The 18,415-nt window shown below is 43.4% G+C and overlaps 1 protein-coding gene across 1 annotated transcript in view; it reads right to left on the bottom strand.

Moving 5' to 3' along the window:
• Positions 1 to 437: 437 nt before the first annotated feature.
• The window catches only part of ONECUT1 (one cut homeobox 1), a 37,061-nt gene continuing 19,083 nt past the window's right edge, over positions 438 to 18,415 (bottom strand). Inside the window, exon 2 of the mRNA XM_032297407.1 lies at positions 438 to 3,277. Within this exon, the coding sequence (XP_032153298.1) occupies positions 2,985 to 3,277 (293 nt within the window). The 3' untranslated portion in view covers positions 438 to 2,984. The remainder of the gene's footprint in view (positions 3,278 to 18,415) is intronic.

Genomic DNA, 18,415 nt, shown 5'->3' with positions numbered 1-18,415 from the left:
TAGCAAATAGGATAACTGGTTACATTTTTAAAAAACCATTATGGTCAGATACTGAAAATGAAACAAGATTCTATGAGACTATGCCTACACAGTACCAAAATAATTGGTCAAAAATGTAACATGGGCCAGGCGCAGTGGCTCATGCCTATAATCCCAGCACTTTGGGAGGCTGAGGCAGGTGGATTACCTGAGGTCAGGAGTTCAAGACTAGCCTGGCCAACATGGTAAAACCCTATCTCTACTAAAAATTTAAAAATTAGCTGGGCATGGTGGCACCTGTAATCCCAACTACTTGGGAGGCTGAGGCAGGAGAATCACTTGAACCAGGGAGGCAGAGGTTGCAGTGAGCAGAGATCATGTCACTGCACTCCAGCCTGGGTGAGAGAGTGAGATTCTGTCTCAAAAAAAAAAAAAAAAGCAACGTGCAGTTGGATTAATTTTGGGGGTAGTACATAGTAACAAAAAATAAAAAATAAATGTCTGAATTCTGCTTTTCTTGGGATGTTGAATTTGTTAAGATTGTGTGTAGACACAGCTAGAATTTCCCTGCATTCAGAATTATCACGTTTTAAATAAATAAGGCTTCCCTCCCTCCTAAATTATAAATACATTATGTAGCTGTATCCCTGGCTCCCTCCATTCCTGGAGAGAGAGAAAATGTTAATCAGTTTTTTCCTTTTTGTTTACGTCATTGACAAGATTCTATTTTTTAGTAAATCCTGAAGGGTGGCCATTTAAATGGTCTCTTTCAATAGCTGAACTAGAATTGTGCCATATTTAGAAGGAAAATTTTAAGCTGGAATTGTGGGTGAAATAAAAAAAAAGACAAAATATGTCAAGGCAAATGCAGTATTTCATCAAAAGAGAAGTATATGTTTGTTTCCTCTTCTCATTCTACAGCAGACATGAAGGAGACACAGATAGATGGCTTGTTGGTTTTGCTTCACCTGTCTAGTTGGCTGCTTGTTGCAGACGTAGACAAGGTGCTGAGATTTGATGCTAAGGAGTTAGGTTTTGTGTCAAGATGGTTCAGTTTTATTCTTTGGCATTTTATTGAATCTCAAAAAAACAACTTACCATTAGGATAACATTTTAATTTTATAGTTCTAGGTAGGGGTGGTAATTAACTAAGAGCATCCAATTCTTTACCTAATGGCGTAATAGGTATCCACTTAGATAAGTTTCAGTCCAAATGAATTCAGAGAGAATTTTTCTGCGAATCAAGTGATTCACTGGGGTACCACTTCACTGTCCCCCCCTTTTTTTTGGCTTTATTTCTACAGCTCTGGTTAAGTGATTTGGAAAAATATAAACTTAAAATTTTGTATTTGTAAGCTCAGGTCTAGTTTTTTAATCTGTCCCTGTTAGAGAGTGAAATCTATATTATAAAATTTCCAGCTTAATGTAGTAGCAAGAAAGAATGCAGAATGCTTTGGAGGCTATTCTTAGTCAAATAAATTAATTAATACCAATAGATCAAATGTCTTGTCATCCACCAGAACACTGGCTTTTTCTATGCAGTTCCACTAATTCCATCATTTCTCAGTTGCGCCTGCTGTTTTATTGATTTCCAAGTCATAAAATTTCTGGGATTGGCAATAAGTTAGTTTGATTACGTTTTAGGATAGTTACAAGTACTGAATAGTTCATTTTAATAATAATGTTGTTTTCACTTTAATTATATTTGCAAAGTATTTAAAAGAGGTATTTGGTGCCAAATGCGTAAAGCAAATATAAGTCAATTAATCTAAGGATAGTTCTTTATTTAGTGACCTTTTACTAAAAAGCATTACTTTGAACAAATTTTCTAATTTAGTTACCCGCCCTGTTAAACAGTTTTCTAGTGTAAAAATGGGGTCCTACTTTGGAAAGATCCCCAGGTTTTCTCAGCTAGAAACAGATTATGGAATCATGTCTATCTCTCTACTTAAGTGACATTTATGGATCCTGAAAAGGAGTGTGCCATCTGGATGTACACGTGTACTGCATCGACCTCTCTGCCATGATATTAATTGCTTCCCTGAAGCTACATTCTTTCTTGCCAGTTCTGAAAACTCATATTTCAAATGCTTCAAGAGTCATAAATAATAGTCATGGTTCTATGTGGCATGTGTATTATAGCTAGATCAGTTCATACGTATAACTTTACATAGTATCTTCTGTAAAAATAGCTTTGGTTATTAAAATCATTGCAATAAAATACCTGCACTATAATATTAAGTGTGTTCTTTGGTACCTAGGTGATTTTTTTTTTTTTAATGGATGGACTCTTGTTTCATCTCTTAAAAAATATCTGAACATTCCTTAACAAACAAAGAGAATGCACTGGTTTAGGTGTCATTCAAATTTTCTTTGCTGGGTTTGAATCTGCATTTAGGTTGCGGGCCTGGCAGGTTCAAACGCTAGGCTAGATGAGCAAAATCACACTCCTAATCCAATGAACTCAGACAACCCCACACCATGTTGGTTGCACTCCTAAAGCACAACCATTTCTGAAGACCAGCTCTGCCTAAGTCTCTAACCACTGGTGGTGGTGGTTGTGTGTGTGTGTGTGTGTGCGCATATGTGCACGCACACACACACACACAGTACTGAGACACCATACACCTTTGTGGCATGGTAGAACAGATGAGAAAGTTCAATCTTAAAAGATGTCCACTTAATGGCTCAAAATCACTATGCTCCAAACCACTAAACAGCCAAGCACAGTGAGAATGGTCATGGATTGAGGGTGTGAGATCCAGTGGTGTTTTCCTGCTCATCATTTGTCTTGCCAAGTCGTCGCCCCGCTGAAGTGTGTGTCTCCAAACAAAGTCAGAATGCAGGTGAGCTAAGTCTTTGGTTTCTTTGGACTATAAATAACACTTTTTTTTTCTTCAAATATTTCTAAGTATAAACCTGCTATCTTGAGGTCCTGGTCTTTTAAAATTTTTTTTTTTTAATTTAAAGCTTTTCCACCGAGGTTTTAGTTTGTGGTTGTTCCTTCATGCTTTGGTACAAGTGCTTGATGAAGAAGATGAGTTGCCTGAATTGGAGCTGCCCTCATCCTGCCACTTGTCCAGACTCCTCCTCCTTGCGTTCATGAAGAAGTTGCTGACAGTGCTCAGCTCCAACCCCAGCTGCTGGGAAATGGTGATTTGCAATTCTTTGGATGGACGCTTATTTTCCTTGAATATTGCATGTAGAGTTCGACGCTGGACATCTGTGAAGACCAACCTGGGCTTTTTGGGTGTGTTGCCTCTATCCTTCCCATGTTCTTGTTCTTTCCTTTTGCATGCTGTGAAGAAACACAGAAGATGTTAGAGCAAATTATCTAAGGGAGAATCAAGAATAGAAAGACAGAGCTCATAAAATTTGTTAGCCTGCTAACATGGCCTGCTTTCTGTTTGCTGACCTCTGCTTTAAACACCATGGGGACTGGGAGGAAAGTGTAATAAAAGATGGAGAACTGGGATGCAGGTGCAGTTCTGTGAGACCTGGGTGTGGGTTGTGGCTTTGATGAGTATCTGCTCTTTGTCCTGGGTAAGTTAGTTAACTCCATCTGGGCCTCAGATTCCTTAACTGTAGAAGGTAAGTTTCTGGCTAAATGAACTTATCACTTTGAACTTTTATTTCTTCATCTGCAAAATGCATAGAAGAATACCTACCTTGCTGGGTTGTGGTATTAAATAATGTATGTAAAAGTTTATGCTAACTTTACAAATGCAACACCTTGTCGGCAAGTAGCGACTGTAGCCCTCGAAGGGTTTATAGTCTGCTGCTAGTAGAATATTAAGAGCCTAAGCAGAGCCTAAAAACATAATAGAAAGGAATTGCATTTGCTTCCCTTCTGATCTTTTTTGTTTTCCAGGAAAATCTGTATATAAGAAAGTTCAGTATACAGTTTTCTTTCGTGGCCATCTAACTGTCTTCTACTGATTCTCTAGTGGAGCCAGGAACTGAGGAGGTGTGAACCACTGTTCCTCGCCATTGAGACTAACCCTGCCGAGTTAGCCATGTTCATCTCTGCGGTCCCTCTGTGCCTCCTTTTTGTTCTTTTTGCAAGTCATGCTCTTGGAGTCCCCTTGATCCCTCACCTGGTCTCCCACTGAGGGGCCCATTCCCTGCCCTTGCATGTCTGGTCCTGTATTATGAAGCTGCTTCTTGGCTGCTGGAGCTATTCTAACATATCATCCCAATGCAGCTCTTAGGCACCAGGGTTTGGCACCAGATCAAGGTCTCTCCTGATGCCATAATACTGTTTCCACCCTAATGTGGCTCACTAGCTTGCACCTGCTAAAGGATTCTCAAGGCTGCATTGCTAACAATGCACACCACACCTCCACCCAATCTCCACCATCAATCAATCCCCACAACCATCCACAAATAACCACACAACCCAAGTAAAAACAGTGCTCTCATATGCAAATACAGCCTTAAGACAAGGCTCCAATGTGCTCACTGCAGTCATATTGCTGCCTCTTAGCTCCCTATGTAGGTGTTCCAGAGCAGCCACTGCCACCTTTATATCTGGCTGGCTGCACCTCTCGCCCTGACCATAGTGGAAGATGGATGGGGCATGCTTCATGGTGGAGGGAGGGATTGCCACTCTTCCATACCACATACCTCCCATTGCTGTTCTGCCTGTTGCTGCCTCCTGTTGACCCAAATACCTCTGTGTATTCCAGGTTCTCAATTCCTTACCCGATGGCTCACCAACTCTGGTTAGATTCAGCCTCTGCGCTCTCCTCAGCCCGCCCCTCCCTCTCATTCCTAGCTGGATAGATCCTGGACTTTAGAGTTCTTCAAAAACTTTAGGTGCCTGTTGGTACAAATTAGCTCTGCAACAGATCAGCTGCAGAGCTCGTAGGTGAAAGCAGGAGATGACTCAAGACTTTAGAGTTCAATCCAGAGGGCTCCAATTTTGCAAAACAATGCACTTCTTAGTAAAGAAAGTTCTGAGTGTATACTCACTTATATTATTTATAAATCATACACATTACACGAGTTAGTATACTACTATATTATGCACATTATGAAACATACACAATACAGAAAATAGTATTTTTTAGATAGGATCTCACTCTGTTGCCCAGGTTGGAGTGCAATGGTGCAATCTTGGTGCACTGCAACCTCTGCCTCCCTGGGCTTAAGTGATCCTCTCACCTCAGCCTCTGGAGTAGCTGGGACCACAGGTATATGCCGCCATACCCAGCTAATTTTTTGTATTTTTTATAGAGATGGGGTTTCACAATGTTGGCCCAGGCTGGTCTTGAACTCCTGGTCTCAAGCAATCTGCCCACCTCGTCCTCCCATTAGAGGTGTGAGCCACTGCCCCTAGCCCACAATACTAAAATTTGTAAAGGGATAAAATAAAAATAAATAGACATGGAATTCTCTTCTAGAGATGCATCTGCTTGCCCAGGCTCTAGAGTGTATTGACGTCACTTATGAGGCCACTGGTCCAACCATCAGTAAATGTAAGAGTGAGAATTTCAGAACAGGCATGATGGGAGGGCTCAGTCATGAAAGAGATTTGCAGGCAAGGCAGGCCTTATGATTCCTTTTATAACATGTCCTGTAGGTCACTTGCTATGCCTCTTGCCCACCATGAGAGGCAGTATCAACCTAGTGGGCAGTATTATTAAATGCCCAATTCCCTCAGAGCCTTGAGTTTTATATATATCCTGAGCCAAGTGACAGTCTGCAAATCGAGTTCCTTCCCCCAGGGGCCTACAGCCCTCACTGGGTACCTAGATTAAGTCCCAGAAAAAAATGACTGAAGTCAACTCCAGTTAGTTTGAGTAAGCCCGTGTAAACACAGCCTCATACAATACTGATGTAGATGGCTGACTGATTCATTGACTCACAAATAAATATAACACAGGTTTTGCCCTTAAGGAGGCCAGATTTAAGAAAATAACTGCACATAAGCAAATAACTACAAGAGTATAAAAAAAGTCTACAGAGTCTACTGCTTGAAGATATTCAGGAAGGCATCATAGAGAAGGTGCTTCAGATGGGCCCTAAAGGATAAATGGAGGCTTGCTAGTGAGAGGAGTGGGAAAGCTCATTTCCTGCAGAGGGAGCAGTATTGTGAAGGACTGATAAGCATTAGTAGATGAGTATTTGTGAAGGAAGAGGGCACGCAAGAAGGAAAGCTGTGGGAGATGGCTTCATGTGTAGACAGAGATCAGACATGAATCATCTTGCAGGTGAGGAGGAGGAATGGGGATGTATAAGGGTGTAGTGTGATTACATCTGGGCTTAGAAAAACTCCTCTGGTGGTGGTGTGGAGGGAGAGCTGGAAAGCAGCAAGATCAGGGACAAGGATGCCGCGGTGGGTGCTGTGTTCTACCACACAGATCCCTCTTCAGGACGGAGGCACTCGTTCCTCCAGCTGATGGAAGGGTTGGTGACAGGTGGCTCTCAGAAGAAGTCCATTGTTGGAATTGCCCTTGGCCAAAGGTTATGCCACCCTCAGAGGGGTGGGAGTTTGCTCATATCTAGTGAGGGTGGCTGGGGGTGTAGGAGATGGGAATATGGAAGGTAGTGGTCTAGGAGAGTGGAAATGTATTGGTTTAAGGCCTCTCAACCCAACCCCTTGCATCAAGTGGGACAGCTCCAAAGGGTCGTCCAATTGAGGCTATTCTTGCATCTACATTGATGTTCAACTCCTCCTTCCGTCCAGTCTTACTTCCTTCACTACCCCAGGGGGGTTATTCTCCATAACATGCTCCAAAAGCCTTTCTGCACGCACATCTCAGAAACCCAGGGTCTGTTTTGCAGAGAACCGGACCTGAGATAGAAGTCAGAAACCACTGTAGGGCCAGAAGCAGTTGCTCACGCCTGTCACCTCAGCACTTTGGGAGGCCGAGGCAAGCAGATTAGTTGAGGTCAGGAGTTCAGGACCAACTTGGCCAATGTGGTAAAACCCTGTGCCTACTAAAAATACAAAAATTAGCTGGGCATGGTGGCCGGCGCCTGTAGCCCCAGCTACTCGGGAGGCTGAGGCAGGAGAATCACTTGAACCCAGGAGGTGGAGGTTGCAGTGGGCCGATATTGCACCACGGCACTCCAGCCTGGGTGACAGAGCGAGACTCTAACTCAAAAAAAGAAAAGAAAACCACTGTAATGAGGACCCAAAATTAGATAATGGCAGTTGAGAATGGAGAAGAACTTCTTGGGAGGTCAAATGAAGAAGACTTACTGACGACTTGGCTAAGAAGGTGTAGTCTGGAACATCTGCCAGGTTTCTGGTTGGATGATAGTAATGGGGCCATTAGGAAATGCAGATGGAGAAATGAGTTTTACGAGGGTAGTGACCTCTCCGACATGGAACAAATTGCACTGGATGTGCTTGCTGGACATTCTGTTAAAAATCTCCAATACGTGGTTGTCCAGCAGACAGTGGGATGTGTGGGATCTGGAGTTCAGGGGGAGGTCTGGGCTAGAAATATAGACTCGGAAGTCATTATGTCTCTAGATGGTAAATTACACAGAACACACATCAATGGGAAAGTAAATAACCAAGCATTGGGTGCAGACTCGACTTATTTATCATCCAAAAGGCAGAGCTAAGGGAAATCAGAAAGAAATATTCATTTTCCACCTAACCAGGATGTATGTTTAGATGACTTCAGTCTGGCCCTTGGCATTTGGCAGGACTGTCTGCTGAAGCTACCCCTGAGCCAGCATTTCCCAAATGGCATCAGAGGAATGATACTCTCTCAAACAAGGGTTCCTTGAAAAGATGGTTTGCAGATAATCAAGGATATTTCTAAAAATCTATTATATATTGCCTCTTTCTGAAGATTCATAATATATGTAAGCACACATAATTCTGTTTCCCGAATCAGTTTGACCCCAGAACCCTTTGGTGGAGATTGTCAATTAATGTCTTATACAATATTAATATTGGGGAAATGCAGTTTGGAAGTTCCTGCCCTGGGACCTCGATCACCGTAGACATTGCACTACCAGAACCTGGGAAGTGAGATTCTCTTGGAGCAGGGACCCTGGCTGGCTTGCTCTCTATCATCTCCAGGGCACCTGGCCTAGTACGTGCTTGTAAGGGCAGATCAGTATTCTGCCCATGCGTGTATGGGCAGGGGTATGTCTGTGAATAAGTAGACGTGATTAGATCTGGAGGAAATGCTGCCGAAGTTGGAGGTGCTGAAGAAGAAAGCAGAGATATCAGTAAAATGGAGAGCAGACTAAAGCTTATTGAGAGTCACTGAATGACCAGAGGAGGCCAGGAGGAGCAACCCACAGAAACAAGTCAGACTTCTAGAAGCTTTCACCAACTATAGCGGTGAGAGCTGCAATTTCCACGGAGTGGATTTCAGAGTAAAGGGTAACTATCGCAAGGTAGGAAACCTCCAACTGGAGATTACGGGAGTCCACATGAGTGTGCAAGATTGGTGGTGGAGGGGAGAGAGAGAGTGAGAAAGGGAATGAAAAGGGAGGATGACAAGAAGTACTGCCGCTTAGGGAACAGCAACCCACACGTTTTATGTGAATGTCGTATTTTTTATGTAGGTATACAGTTTCCATTAAAAATAGAGAAACACTTGTAAGTGAACTGGATTAAGGGGAAGGAGACGGCCATTGTTGGTGAGGGGTAGTACTAACGATAAAGACACGTCGTGAGTCACCTTGAGGTGGGCAAGCAGACAGAACTGCAGGATGCACTGGCAAAGTGCAGTGGGGGCTGCTTCAGACAAGTAGCTATGATGTTTATGGGTGAGGTCACCCAGAGTGAGTACGACTTAGGAGGTAGAAGTAGGCATGAGAGATGGCAAGAGTCAGAGCATGACTTTCTATGCTGCAAGAATAGAAGATTATAAAGAAAAAAAGAGCATGAGGGTGTAAGCAAAGGACAGAGGCTTCTAGTTCAGGCACGCCTGGGGACTGTTTTGCCCATAGTAGGCAAGGCAGAGCCAAGTGGGTTTCAAGAAATATAACTCTGCAGGAGGTTGAAAGGTATTTTGTGAACAATGAGTTGTGAGGCCAAGTTAGATTGGGAAATGGTGAGTTAATTAATGATTAACCAAGCTTCTTGAATGCAGGACATCTCATAGCCTTTAATATGTTAATGAGCATCAACAGTTTCTAGCTTATAGGGTCTCTCAAACTTAATTTGATCAAAAAACTCTTTATTCAAGGAATTTCTCTCAGAAATAATGTTTCTTAGAACAGTTTCTCAAAGTATGGTCGGCAGCCCTGCGCTGGTCTGTGAGCCATTAGTGACCTGCAACAAGATTAGTACAAAAAATTGAGAATGAGCAATTAGAAATGTTCATGGCAGTTTGACATTGCTGCAACATTCAAATGTGTGATTATTTTTCTAGTAATTTTTTATTGTCTTATCAAAATTACCCATTCAGGACAGATGGAAGTTAGAAACAAACCAACAAACTAGTCCTTCACTACCTAGACTTTAAGAAGCCCTTTCTTACATCACACTTCCTGAAACACAGTGTATGGTAGCATCGTAGGATCACCTGTCACTCAAGCATTCGTACACCAGCTTATATCCATTTTCCTGACTTAACGATGCAAAGGACTTAACAACATATAAAGTGCTGACTGAATTATGCAAAAGTCTGCCAAGAATTTGTCTGGGAATATGTGGGCACAGACGTATTGGCCTGGGAGGCATTAATGAAGCCAAATGAGTTTATGATCCAACTTCTTGAATGAGCCTGGACTCAGAAGACACAAGCACTGGCCTAGCTCTGTGGATCTGTAACTGCAAATACCACCAACACTATGAATTTGGGGATTACGTTTCCAACACATGAAATCTGGAAGACACATTCAAACCATAGCAAATACATTACCTTAGTAATGCTTACTACAGTTTTGTGAGGTAAGAGAAGCCATCATATTCCATTTTGCAGCTGGGGACACTAAGCTCAAAGAAGGTGAGCGACTTGGCCAAGATCACACGTCTATCAGTGGCCACAGGGCTGGGCTTGAGCTGTGTACCAGCAGCTTATCCACTCATATTTGGTTTGCTCTCTATGAGTCCTTAGATCTAGCCATGTATTTTCTCCCTCGAAATAGCTGCCCGAGAGTATGTTGGATTACAGAGCCGTAAAGGGGAAAGGCTGAGATGTCCAGGACACCATGAAACTGCCTTGACATCTAAAGACAGCTTGTCATTTTCATAAGGGCCTGCTGGAGATGCAGCATCTTCACCCTAAAGGCTGACGTAGATGCTGACAACTGCAGCCCCTCAGCAGCCTGCAGGGCCAAGTGTTCTCGCACAGGTAAGCCTGTCATGTCTGAGTCACACAAGGGGAGTCTGGCCTGGATTTAGGAGAGAAACATCCAGGTGGCCTTCAGCTCCTTTGCTGCTCCTGCGCCTCTGGGTCAGATAGGGGTGTGCACTGGTAAGGCAAGATACATCTTGAAGTTCTCAAGAGCCAGCCCAGGGCTGCTACCTAGGTTCCTGATGGGCTTGGCTGGAATATCCCTGCAAACCCTGCTCAGGGGAGCTTGGGGCTTCAGGGGTAGGAAACAAAAATATCAAAAAGCATGTGGGCCCGAATACTCAAGTCCATAGGAACAGACAGCAGGCTGGTGGTTGCTTACGGCTGAAGGGGTGGTGGTAGGAAATGGGAGTGATTAATAGGTATGGTGTTTCTTTTTGGGGGGGGTGATGAAAATATTCCAAAATTGACTGTGGTTGCAAAGCTCTGTGACTAACTGGATGATTTCAGATGGGTGAATTTTATGTTATGTGAATTCCATCTCTCCTTCAAGTTGTAAGAACAGTGGCAGCCAGGCAGGCACACAGGAGGTGAGCCCTCTGCACTCACCCCTACCTGCTACTGAGAGAGACCCTTTTCTGGGCTGTGGCAAAGGACAAGAGGTAGTTGGCTGTTCATGTGCATTGAGCCCCGAAGACCCTCTCTTCTCAGCTGAAGCTGTTTTTCAAAGTAAACTCTTAGATACAATATATGTGGACAAGCGAGCACACAAATAAACAGATTTCAGTAAATCACAATGGGGTAGGGAGAGACACATGAAGGGGGAACCTTGCAAGTAAACGTCGCAGGACTGTTCCTGAGCTTGTATTCCAGGCCAGGATCTACATGTGGAGATTAAAGAGCCATTGGATTGACGGAGACAGTCAAGATTAGAGCTCAGACTCCGGGAGTCCTAGGTCAGCATGTTATCTGCTTTGCCTTGAGTGATCTTACGGTGCTGTGTATATTTTTATAAGCTGGATACCCAGTTGTTTGGGGGATAAAGAGAGCACAGTCCAATGTGCAGTTTGAAAAGCAACACCGGTGAGTTCTAACTGATATGGCCAAGGACAGCCTTCGCATGGGAAGCAAGTCCTGCACAGATTGTCTGGAAACAGGTGGTTAGCAGAGGGAGGTGGAGCCCAAACAACCTGCTGGACACGAGCTACGTTTGCTGTGTCTCTGTGGATAGCCAGAGCCACTATGGAAACTCTTTTGGTTACATACATGGAAAGCCTAATAAAAACATGCAAAAAGCAGACATCTCCAGTGGGGAATAATCACTGTAACTCACCCTCCTGTCTTGCTTTACAGTGCTAAAAACACCTCCATGAAACCTTACCATGTGATTCCCCACAAATCTCAGGTGAGGTAGAAAAAGATATTCTTCCTTTTTTTTTGAGACAGAGTCTCGCTCTGTTGCCCAAGCTGGAGTGCAGTGGCATGATCTTGGCTCACCACAACCTCTGCCCCCTGGGTTCAAGCAATTCTTCTGCCTTAGCCTCCCAAGTAGCTGGGACTACAGGCGTGTGCCACCATGCTTGGCAAATTTTTTTTTTCATATTTTTAGTAGAGAAGGGGTTTCACTGTGTTAGCCAGGATGGTCTCGATCTCCTGACCTTGTGATCTGCCTGCCTTGGCCTCCCAAAGTGCTGGGATTACAGGTGTGAGCCATGGCACCCAGCCTATTCTTCCTTTTTTTGTAACTGAAACCCTGTCAGAGAGGTTCAGTGACTTGCCTGTGGGCACACAGCTGCTTAGTAGGGGAGTTGGGCCTCCAACTTCACTAGATCCTGGAAGTAGAGGACAGCACCAGTGGACACATCATGGAAAATTTTCCCAGGATGGTGAAACAGGGGCAGGAGCTGAAGCAGTGGGTGAAGTGGTGCTCAGAGAACTTGCACCCGAGGTGAACAGAACAGCAGCAGTTGGTCAGCTAAGCAGTAAGTCCGTTGTCAGCCAGACCTATCTTGATGTGGCTCAAAGGACTGCAGTTTGGCCTTTCAGGAAAGTGGGCTGGATGGAAGTTGAGACGGGGCAGCTCTGGCAGCATAGCAGACAGCACACCATGCTGGCCTGGGAGAGGGACAGGAGCGGTCCCATGTCAGAAAGGGTGCAGGGGAGCATGGGATGGCTGTCTGCTTGTGTGTATCAGCTTTGAGAAGAAGCTGAAGGAAACAGCTCACCCAATGGAAAAGGAAGGAGCAGGAGCAGAGGGCTTTGGCTAAAGCCAGGTCAAGGAAGTCACTGCAGCCTCTCCCTGCCCCTGGTCTGCTTCCCTGGCAGAGCTGTCCAGGACAGAATCCTGCCACCCATGGTCTGCTGCCTGGAGTCCTTCCTGAGTCAGTGAATAAAGCACGGTGATGGACCTGTCTCCTCCAGGAGAAGCGCCACAGCTGCATCCCAGGAGAGAAGGGAACCCCGGACAAGGTTGTCTGGGCCTGGGCGGGGTGGACAGCATCTCCTGAGCTAAGCCCCATTCACGAATCACCTTACCAGTTCTCACAACGACTCGAGGGAGGTACTATTCTTCTCTCTAGTCGACGAATGAGCAGCCTGAAGCTCAGCAAGGTTAAGGGACTGGCCCAAGTCACCCCAACAACAAAACGGTACAGCTGGGATTTGAGCCAGTGCAGGGCCCCACGACTGCACTGGAGGATATTGAGGGGTGCGCCTCCCTGCTCCTCCACAGGCACAGGCTGCAGAGAAACAGAACCAGACCAGCTTTCACTTTCTTTGACTCTGCAAACAGCTATTTTGGTGTGATTTTAGACTATCTCAGTTCTTCTCTCCATAAACTTTGTCTTCCCTCCTTTGTTCTGCTTTCCCTGTGATAGACGCTGAACCTGAACTGGAAGAGTAACTGTAGCTGAGAATTCTCGTTGAAAGGATGCATTTCATACCCAAGGACACTGGCATCATCCTCTCGCTGGCTGTTCATGGTCACATGCACACACTTTCTTGAGCATAGGCAGACTAGTTTTTAAATTCACAGGAAGAGACACCCATCAACATGACCCTTCCCTCCATGAAGCTCTCCCCCTGTTCTGCAGCTTCAAAGGAACTGCTGGGAAGACAGAAGCTGCGGCCTTGCACCTGCAAGTTTGGTCAGCAGCAAAGGGCTATATGGCTCTTTTCTGAAAGGTTGGCTCAAGAATTTTGATTTCTGTCAGTATATTGAAGGGATATCTGCATTGCCAAGTTCATTGCAGCACTATTCACAATAGGCTAGATGTGGCATCAATCTAAGTGTCCATCAGTGGGTGAATGGATAAATAAAATGTGTTACATGCACATATATACATATTATTCAGCCATAAAAAGAATAAAATATGGTCATTTGCAGCAACACAGATGGAACTGGAGGGTATTACATTCAGTGAAACAAGCCCGGCACAGAAAGGTAAATATTGCATGTTCTCGCTCACATGTAGGAGCTAAACAAAATTGAACTCGTGGAGATGGAGAGTAGAATGATGGTTGCCAGAGGCTGGGAAGGGTAGTGGGCCATGGGGGACAAAGAGGCGTTACTTAATGGGTACAAAAATACAGTTAGATAGAATGCATAAGATCTAGTGTTAGGTGGCACATTAGGGTAACTACAGTTAATTAGATTTTTTTTTTAAACGGAGTTTCGCTCTTGTTGCCCAGGATGGAGTGCAATGGTGTTATCTCGGCTCACTGCAACCTCTGCCTCCTGGGTTCAAGTGATTCTCCTGTGTCAGCCTCCCGAGCAGCTGGGATTACAGGTATGCGCCACCATGCCTGGCTAATTTTGTATTTTTAGTAGAGATGGGGTTTCCTCCATGTTGGTCAGGCTGGTCTCAAACTCCCAACCTCAGGAGATCCACCTACCTCAGCCTCCCAAAGTGCTGGGATTACAGGCATGGGCCACTGCGCCTGGCTTTTTTTTTTTTTGCTTTTTTTTTGAGAGTTTCGCTCTCGTCATCTAGGCTGGAGTACAATGAGGCGATCTTGGCTCACTGCAACCTCTACCTCCTGGGTTCAAGCGTTCCTCCTGCCTCAGCCTCCTGAGTAGCTGAGATTACAGACGTGCCTCACCATGCCCAGCTGATTTTTTGTATTATTAGTAGAGACAGGGTTTCTCCATGTTGGCCAGGCTAGTCTCAAACTGCTGACCTAGGTGATCAACCCGCCTCGGCCTCCCAAAGTGCTGGGATTATAGGCATGAGCCACTGTGCCTGGCCAATTATAATTTATTGTATATTTCAAAATTGCTAAAAGAATAGAATTGGAATGTTCCTAACACGAAGAAATGATAAATGCTTGAAGTAATGGACACCCTAGTTACCCCGATTTTATTATTACACATTGTATGCTTGTATCAAAATATCACATGCACCCCATAAATATATACAACTATTATGTATCCATAATTAAAAAGTAAAACTAAAAAGCGTTTTTCTAAACTCTTTTAGAATTCTAAATTCCTAAACTTCTGCTCGTGGCTGATCAGTTGGAAGTTTTAATACATCAGTATCCCTCACTTAAAAACGACTCTCAATCGTTTGTCCCCAATAATTGGAAATATGTGATACGAATGCTCTAGTTATAATGATGATTCCACAAAATAGTCAAAACAAATAGCATGCCTGATTAATTACATGCTTACTATGCATTTTTACCTCATACAGGCCTATTGTGAATTTAAGTCAGCTTATTGACCCCATTTTTTAATTAATAGATGTATTGTTACTTTCTAGTATTTACAGTAATTGAAAGTTATAAGACAGAATTTCTTTAAAAAATCTACAATCTTGACTTTTCACTAAGTCATCAGACATTTTCTCTCATTAATTTCTAATTAGTGAAACTTGCCTTCTTCACATTTCTGGAAAGTTGTCTGTAGAATCAAACTGTAAATGCTGTTCTTCCAATGACATGCATTATACCTTTAATTTCTCAAGGGGCTCCCAAAAGCCCAAGATGCAAGCCCTTGGCGACTGTTCTACCATGATACTCAAGGACCTTGACACTCTGACCTCAACCACCTTTCCCATCTCATCTCCTGCTGCCCACTCACTACCCATTACCTGCCACACTGCTCAGAAGTCATTCCTAGATATGAACCTCCGCACCCCCACTGCTTTGCCTAAGAGATTTCCTGCAACCAGAATGTCCTTCCTTTTCTCTTTTCCATACAAAAAAGCTCCCTATGTAATCAAGGCCAACCTCAAGCATCTCCTTTTCTGCTAAGCCTTCTCTATCCCCTCTCCCAACCAGGGAGAATTGTCCTCTGTGCCTGCAGAGCACCTTCTCCACAATATAATTAGTTAGTTACCTACCCATCTCTCTCACACAGTCCATAACACTAGACCATGTATTATTTTCTTGGCATACTCAGAACCCTTGTTGTAAAAGCAAGTTGGAAGGGGCTCCAGGGAAAATAGAGACACAAAAGACACAAGTGTTTTAAGTTTTGAAAATGTGTACATAGAATGAAGTTCCATGAGATATCCTTAGTCGCTTTACTGGATAGTGATTTTTGCAGTAGTTTAATGGCACTGTGGGGATATTTCTGAAATGTCACTGGGAAGTCAGTGAAAGCTGACTGAGCCCTTGGCGAAGGAAGCTGTATTGCCACCACTTCCATGACTGGGTCTGAAGTGGGCTTAGGGACAGGTAAGGAGCAGGCTGGAGCAACAGAGCTGAAGGAGCAGAAGGTGCAGAGGAAATTAACTTGGGCTGGGACATCAACATTAGTTGGGAGTAGGAAATCAGCCCCCTTTCCCACGATTAGGCGCCCAGGTGGGGCCACAGAGTACCAGAGGGCAGAGGCGTACTGTCTGCATTTGTCCTTGCTAAGCCTGGGGGGGTGACTGGTCCATATCTGCCTTAAGTAGAGAGGAGATAAGGATCAGATTTATGGATAAGGTCAGCAAATATCCAGAGAGTTAGTGTGGTAGAAACCTTAACAATAAATTAATGAGATGACCCCAGCAGGACAGTCTTGAAGAAATTCAAGGACTCAGACAAAGAATGCTTTATAAATAAGGTGAAATGATATCCCATTTTGTTTCTTTTTCTTCTGGCAACTGCCAAATCATTGGGCTTTTTGAGTAGGACCTCTGGCTATTATAGAGCCCTAGATCCATGGGTTGGGGTATCATTTCTTTCTCCTGGGCTTCAGGGCTGGCCTGCATTCTGCAATGGGAGAGACTGGAAGGACACTCAGAAGTTCTTAGTCTTCTCTGTAAATGGGAACCGCTGAGAAACTTTAAAAGCACTCGTGCCTGGGATCCGTCTCCAGAGACACTGATTTATTCAGTCTCGCAGAGGCCTAAGCCTGGGATTTTTGAAAGCTCCCTAGGTGATTCTAATACTTAGCCAAGGCTCAGAACCACTACGCTAAATCAGTCTTCTCAAACTTAAATCACCTGGATGTCTGGTTAAGATGATGATTCTGATTCGGCAGGTCGGGGTGGGCCCTGAGATTCTGTCTAACAAGCTCCCAGGTGACGTCTTTCTGCTGGTCCAGGACTGCAGTCTGAGTAACAAGGGCTGAGAGTCCCCAGCAGGGGCTCTAATAAAGGTGCGGCTCAAATACATCAACATCACCTGGGAGCACAAAGGGGCAGCTTGTTCACGATGCACATTTTGGAACCCCATCCTATACCTACTATCTCTGAGAGTGAGACTCACAAGCAGATATTTCATTTTTTAATTAATTAATTTTTTAACATGGAAAAAAATGAACTCTAATATGGCTTAAAAATACCACAAACCAAATTCAAAGTCAAAAAGTAAGAAGGAGTTGTAAAATACACAATAATTTCTTTATATAAATCACTTAGAAATATGAGAACATCCAGGGAAAAGGATATGAACTCTGTCAGTTTATGTGAGACACAGACAGATAGACAGAAAGACAGAGAGAAAGAGAGAAAGAGAGAGAGAGAGAGGGAGAGAGAGAACTTTTATTTTAATTTTTTTGCCTATCAGATTGGCAAAGATTTAAAACTTTGCTAATACCAAATGTTGACAAGAATAAGGAGCAATAGACATTTTTGATGGGAACATCAGTTGGAACAACTGTTCTGAAAGACAATCTGCATTTGTAGCACTATTAAAATATATTTACTTTTGATCAAGTAATTAATACTTCTAGGAATTTAGTATTCTAAGGCTACATTCAGGCAAGAGCTCAAAAATATAAGTACACACATTCATCACAGATCTTTTTATAGTAGTGAAAACTATGGGGAGTTAATGAATTATGGTAAATTTGTGTTTGCAAAGACTTGCTTATCTATGACTACATCCCCAGAATCTAGCTCAGTGCTTGGTCTGCATATAAACATTTATTGAATAAATGAACAAATAAATATAGTAGAAAATTCTGTAGTCATTAAGAATGATGCTGTAGATGTACATTTATTGCACTGGAAAACCATCATATCTTATGAAAAGGAAAAGCAGATGACAAAACTGCATAGATAGAATCATCTTATTTACATAAAAAGCAAATGTACATGTGTATATATCTATAGAAAAAAGTTTAGGAGAACGTATACCAAAATATAAACTGTGGTTCTTCCTAAATGGTCAGATTATAGATGTTGTTTACATTCTTATTTATACCTTTAAGTAATGTCTGGATTTTTTTTTTTCTTACAATGAGCATGTAACAACAGATGTGATTTTGGTAATCACAAAATTTTCTTTCATGTTTGTTCCATAGGTTATTTTCTGAGGTACATGTCGTGTTTCGCTGCATGAGTAAGTTCTTTATGGGTGATTCCTGAGATTTTGGTGCACCCATCACAGGCACATATTTTAAACAAGCTTCCTGATAATTTATACACCCAATAAATCGGAGAGCCACTTGCTCCTAGGACAGTATTTTAAAACTTTCCAAGATCAAGAGAATCACTCCATACTTTGACAAAAACACAGACCGGCTAAATCAGAATTTTTGGAGTGGCCTGGAATCTGTACGTTGAGAATACCAGATAACTCCTGTGATTTCAGGTCAAGGAAAGCCTGCTTTGTGGGATCTTTCTGTGGGACTGGGCAACGCCCAGGTAACCCTTCTCTCTCCCCACAATGAAATTGGACTTGTAAAACCCAGCTGCATTGATTGTCATAGACAGTCTGGCAGAGGAAATAAAAAAAGGGGGATGTGTGTGAAGTGTCCAGGGAGTTCATTGCTGGAG

Source organism: Sapajus apella, unplaced genomic scaffold (genome assembly GCF_009761245.1).
Source record: "Sapajus apella isolate SASKATOON/1434 unplaced genomic scaffold, GSC_monkey_1.0 scaffold37, whole genome shotgun sequence".
Taxonomy (NCBI): domain Eukaryota; kingdom Metazoa; phylum Chordata; class Mammalia; order Primates; family Cebidae; genus Sapajus; species Sapajus apella.
Note: the sequence above shows the minus strand (reverse complement) of the source record. Positions and strands in the feature narration are given on the sequence as shown.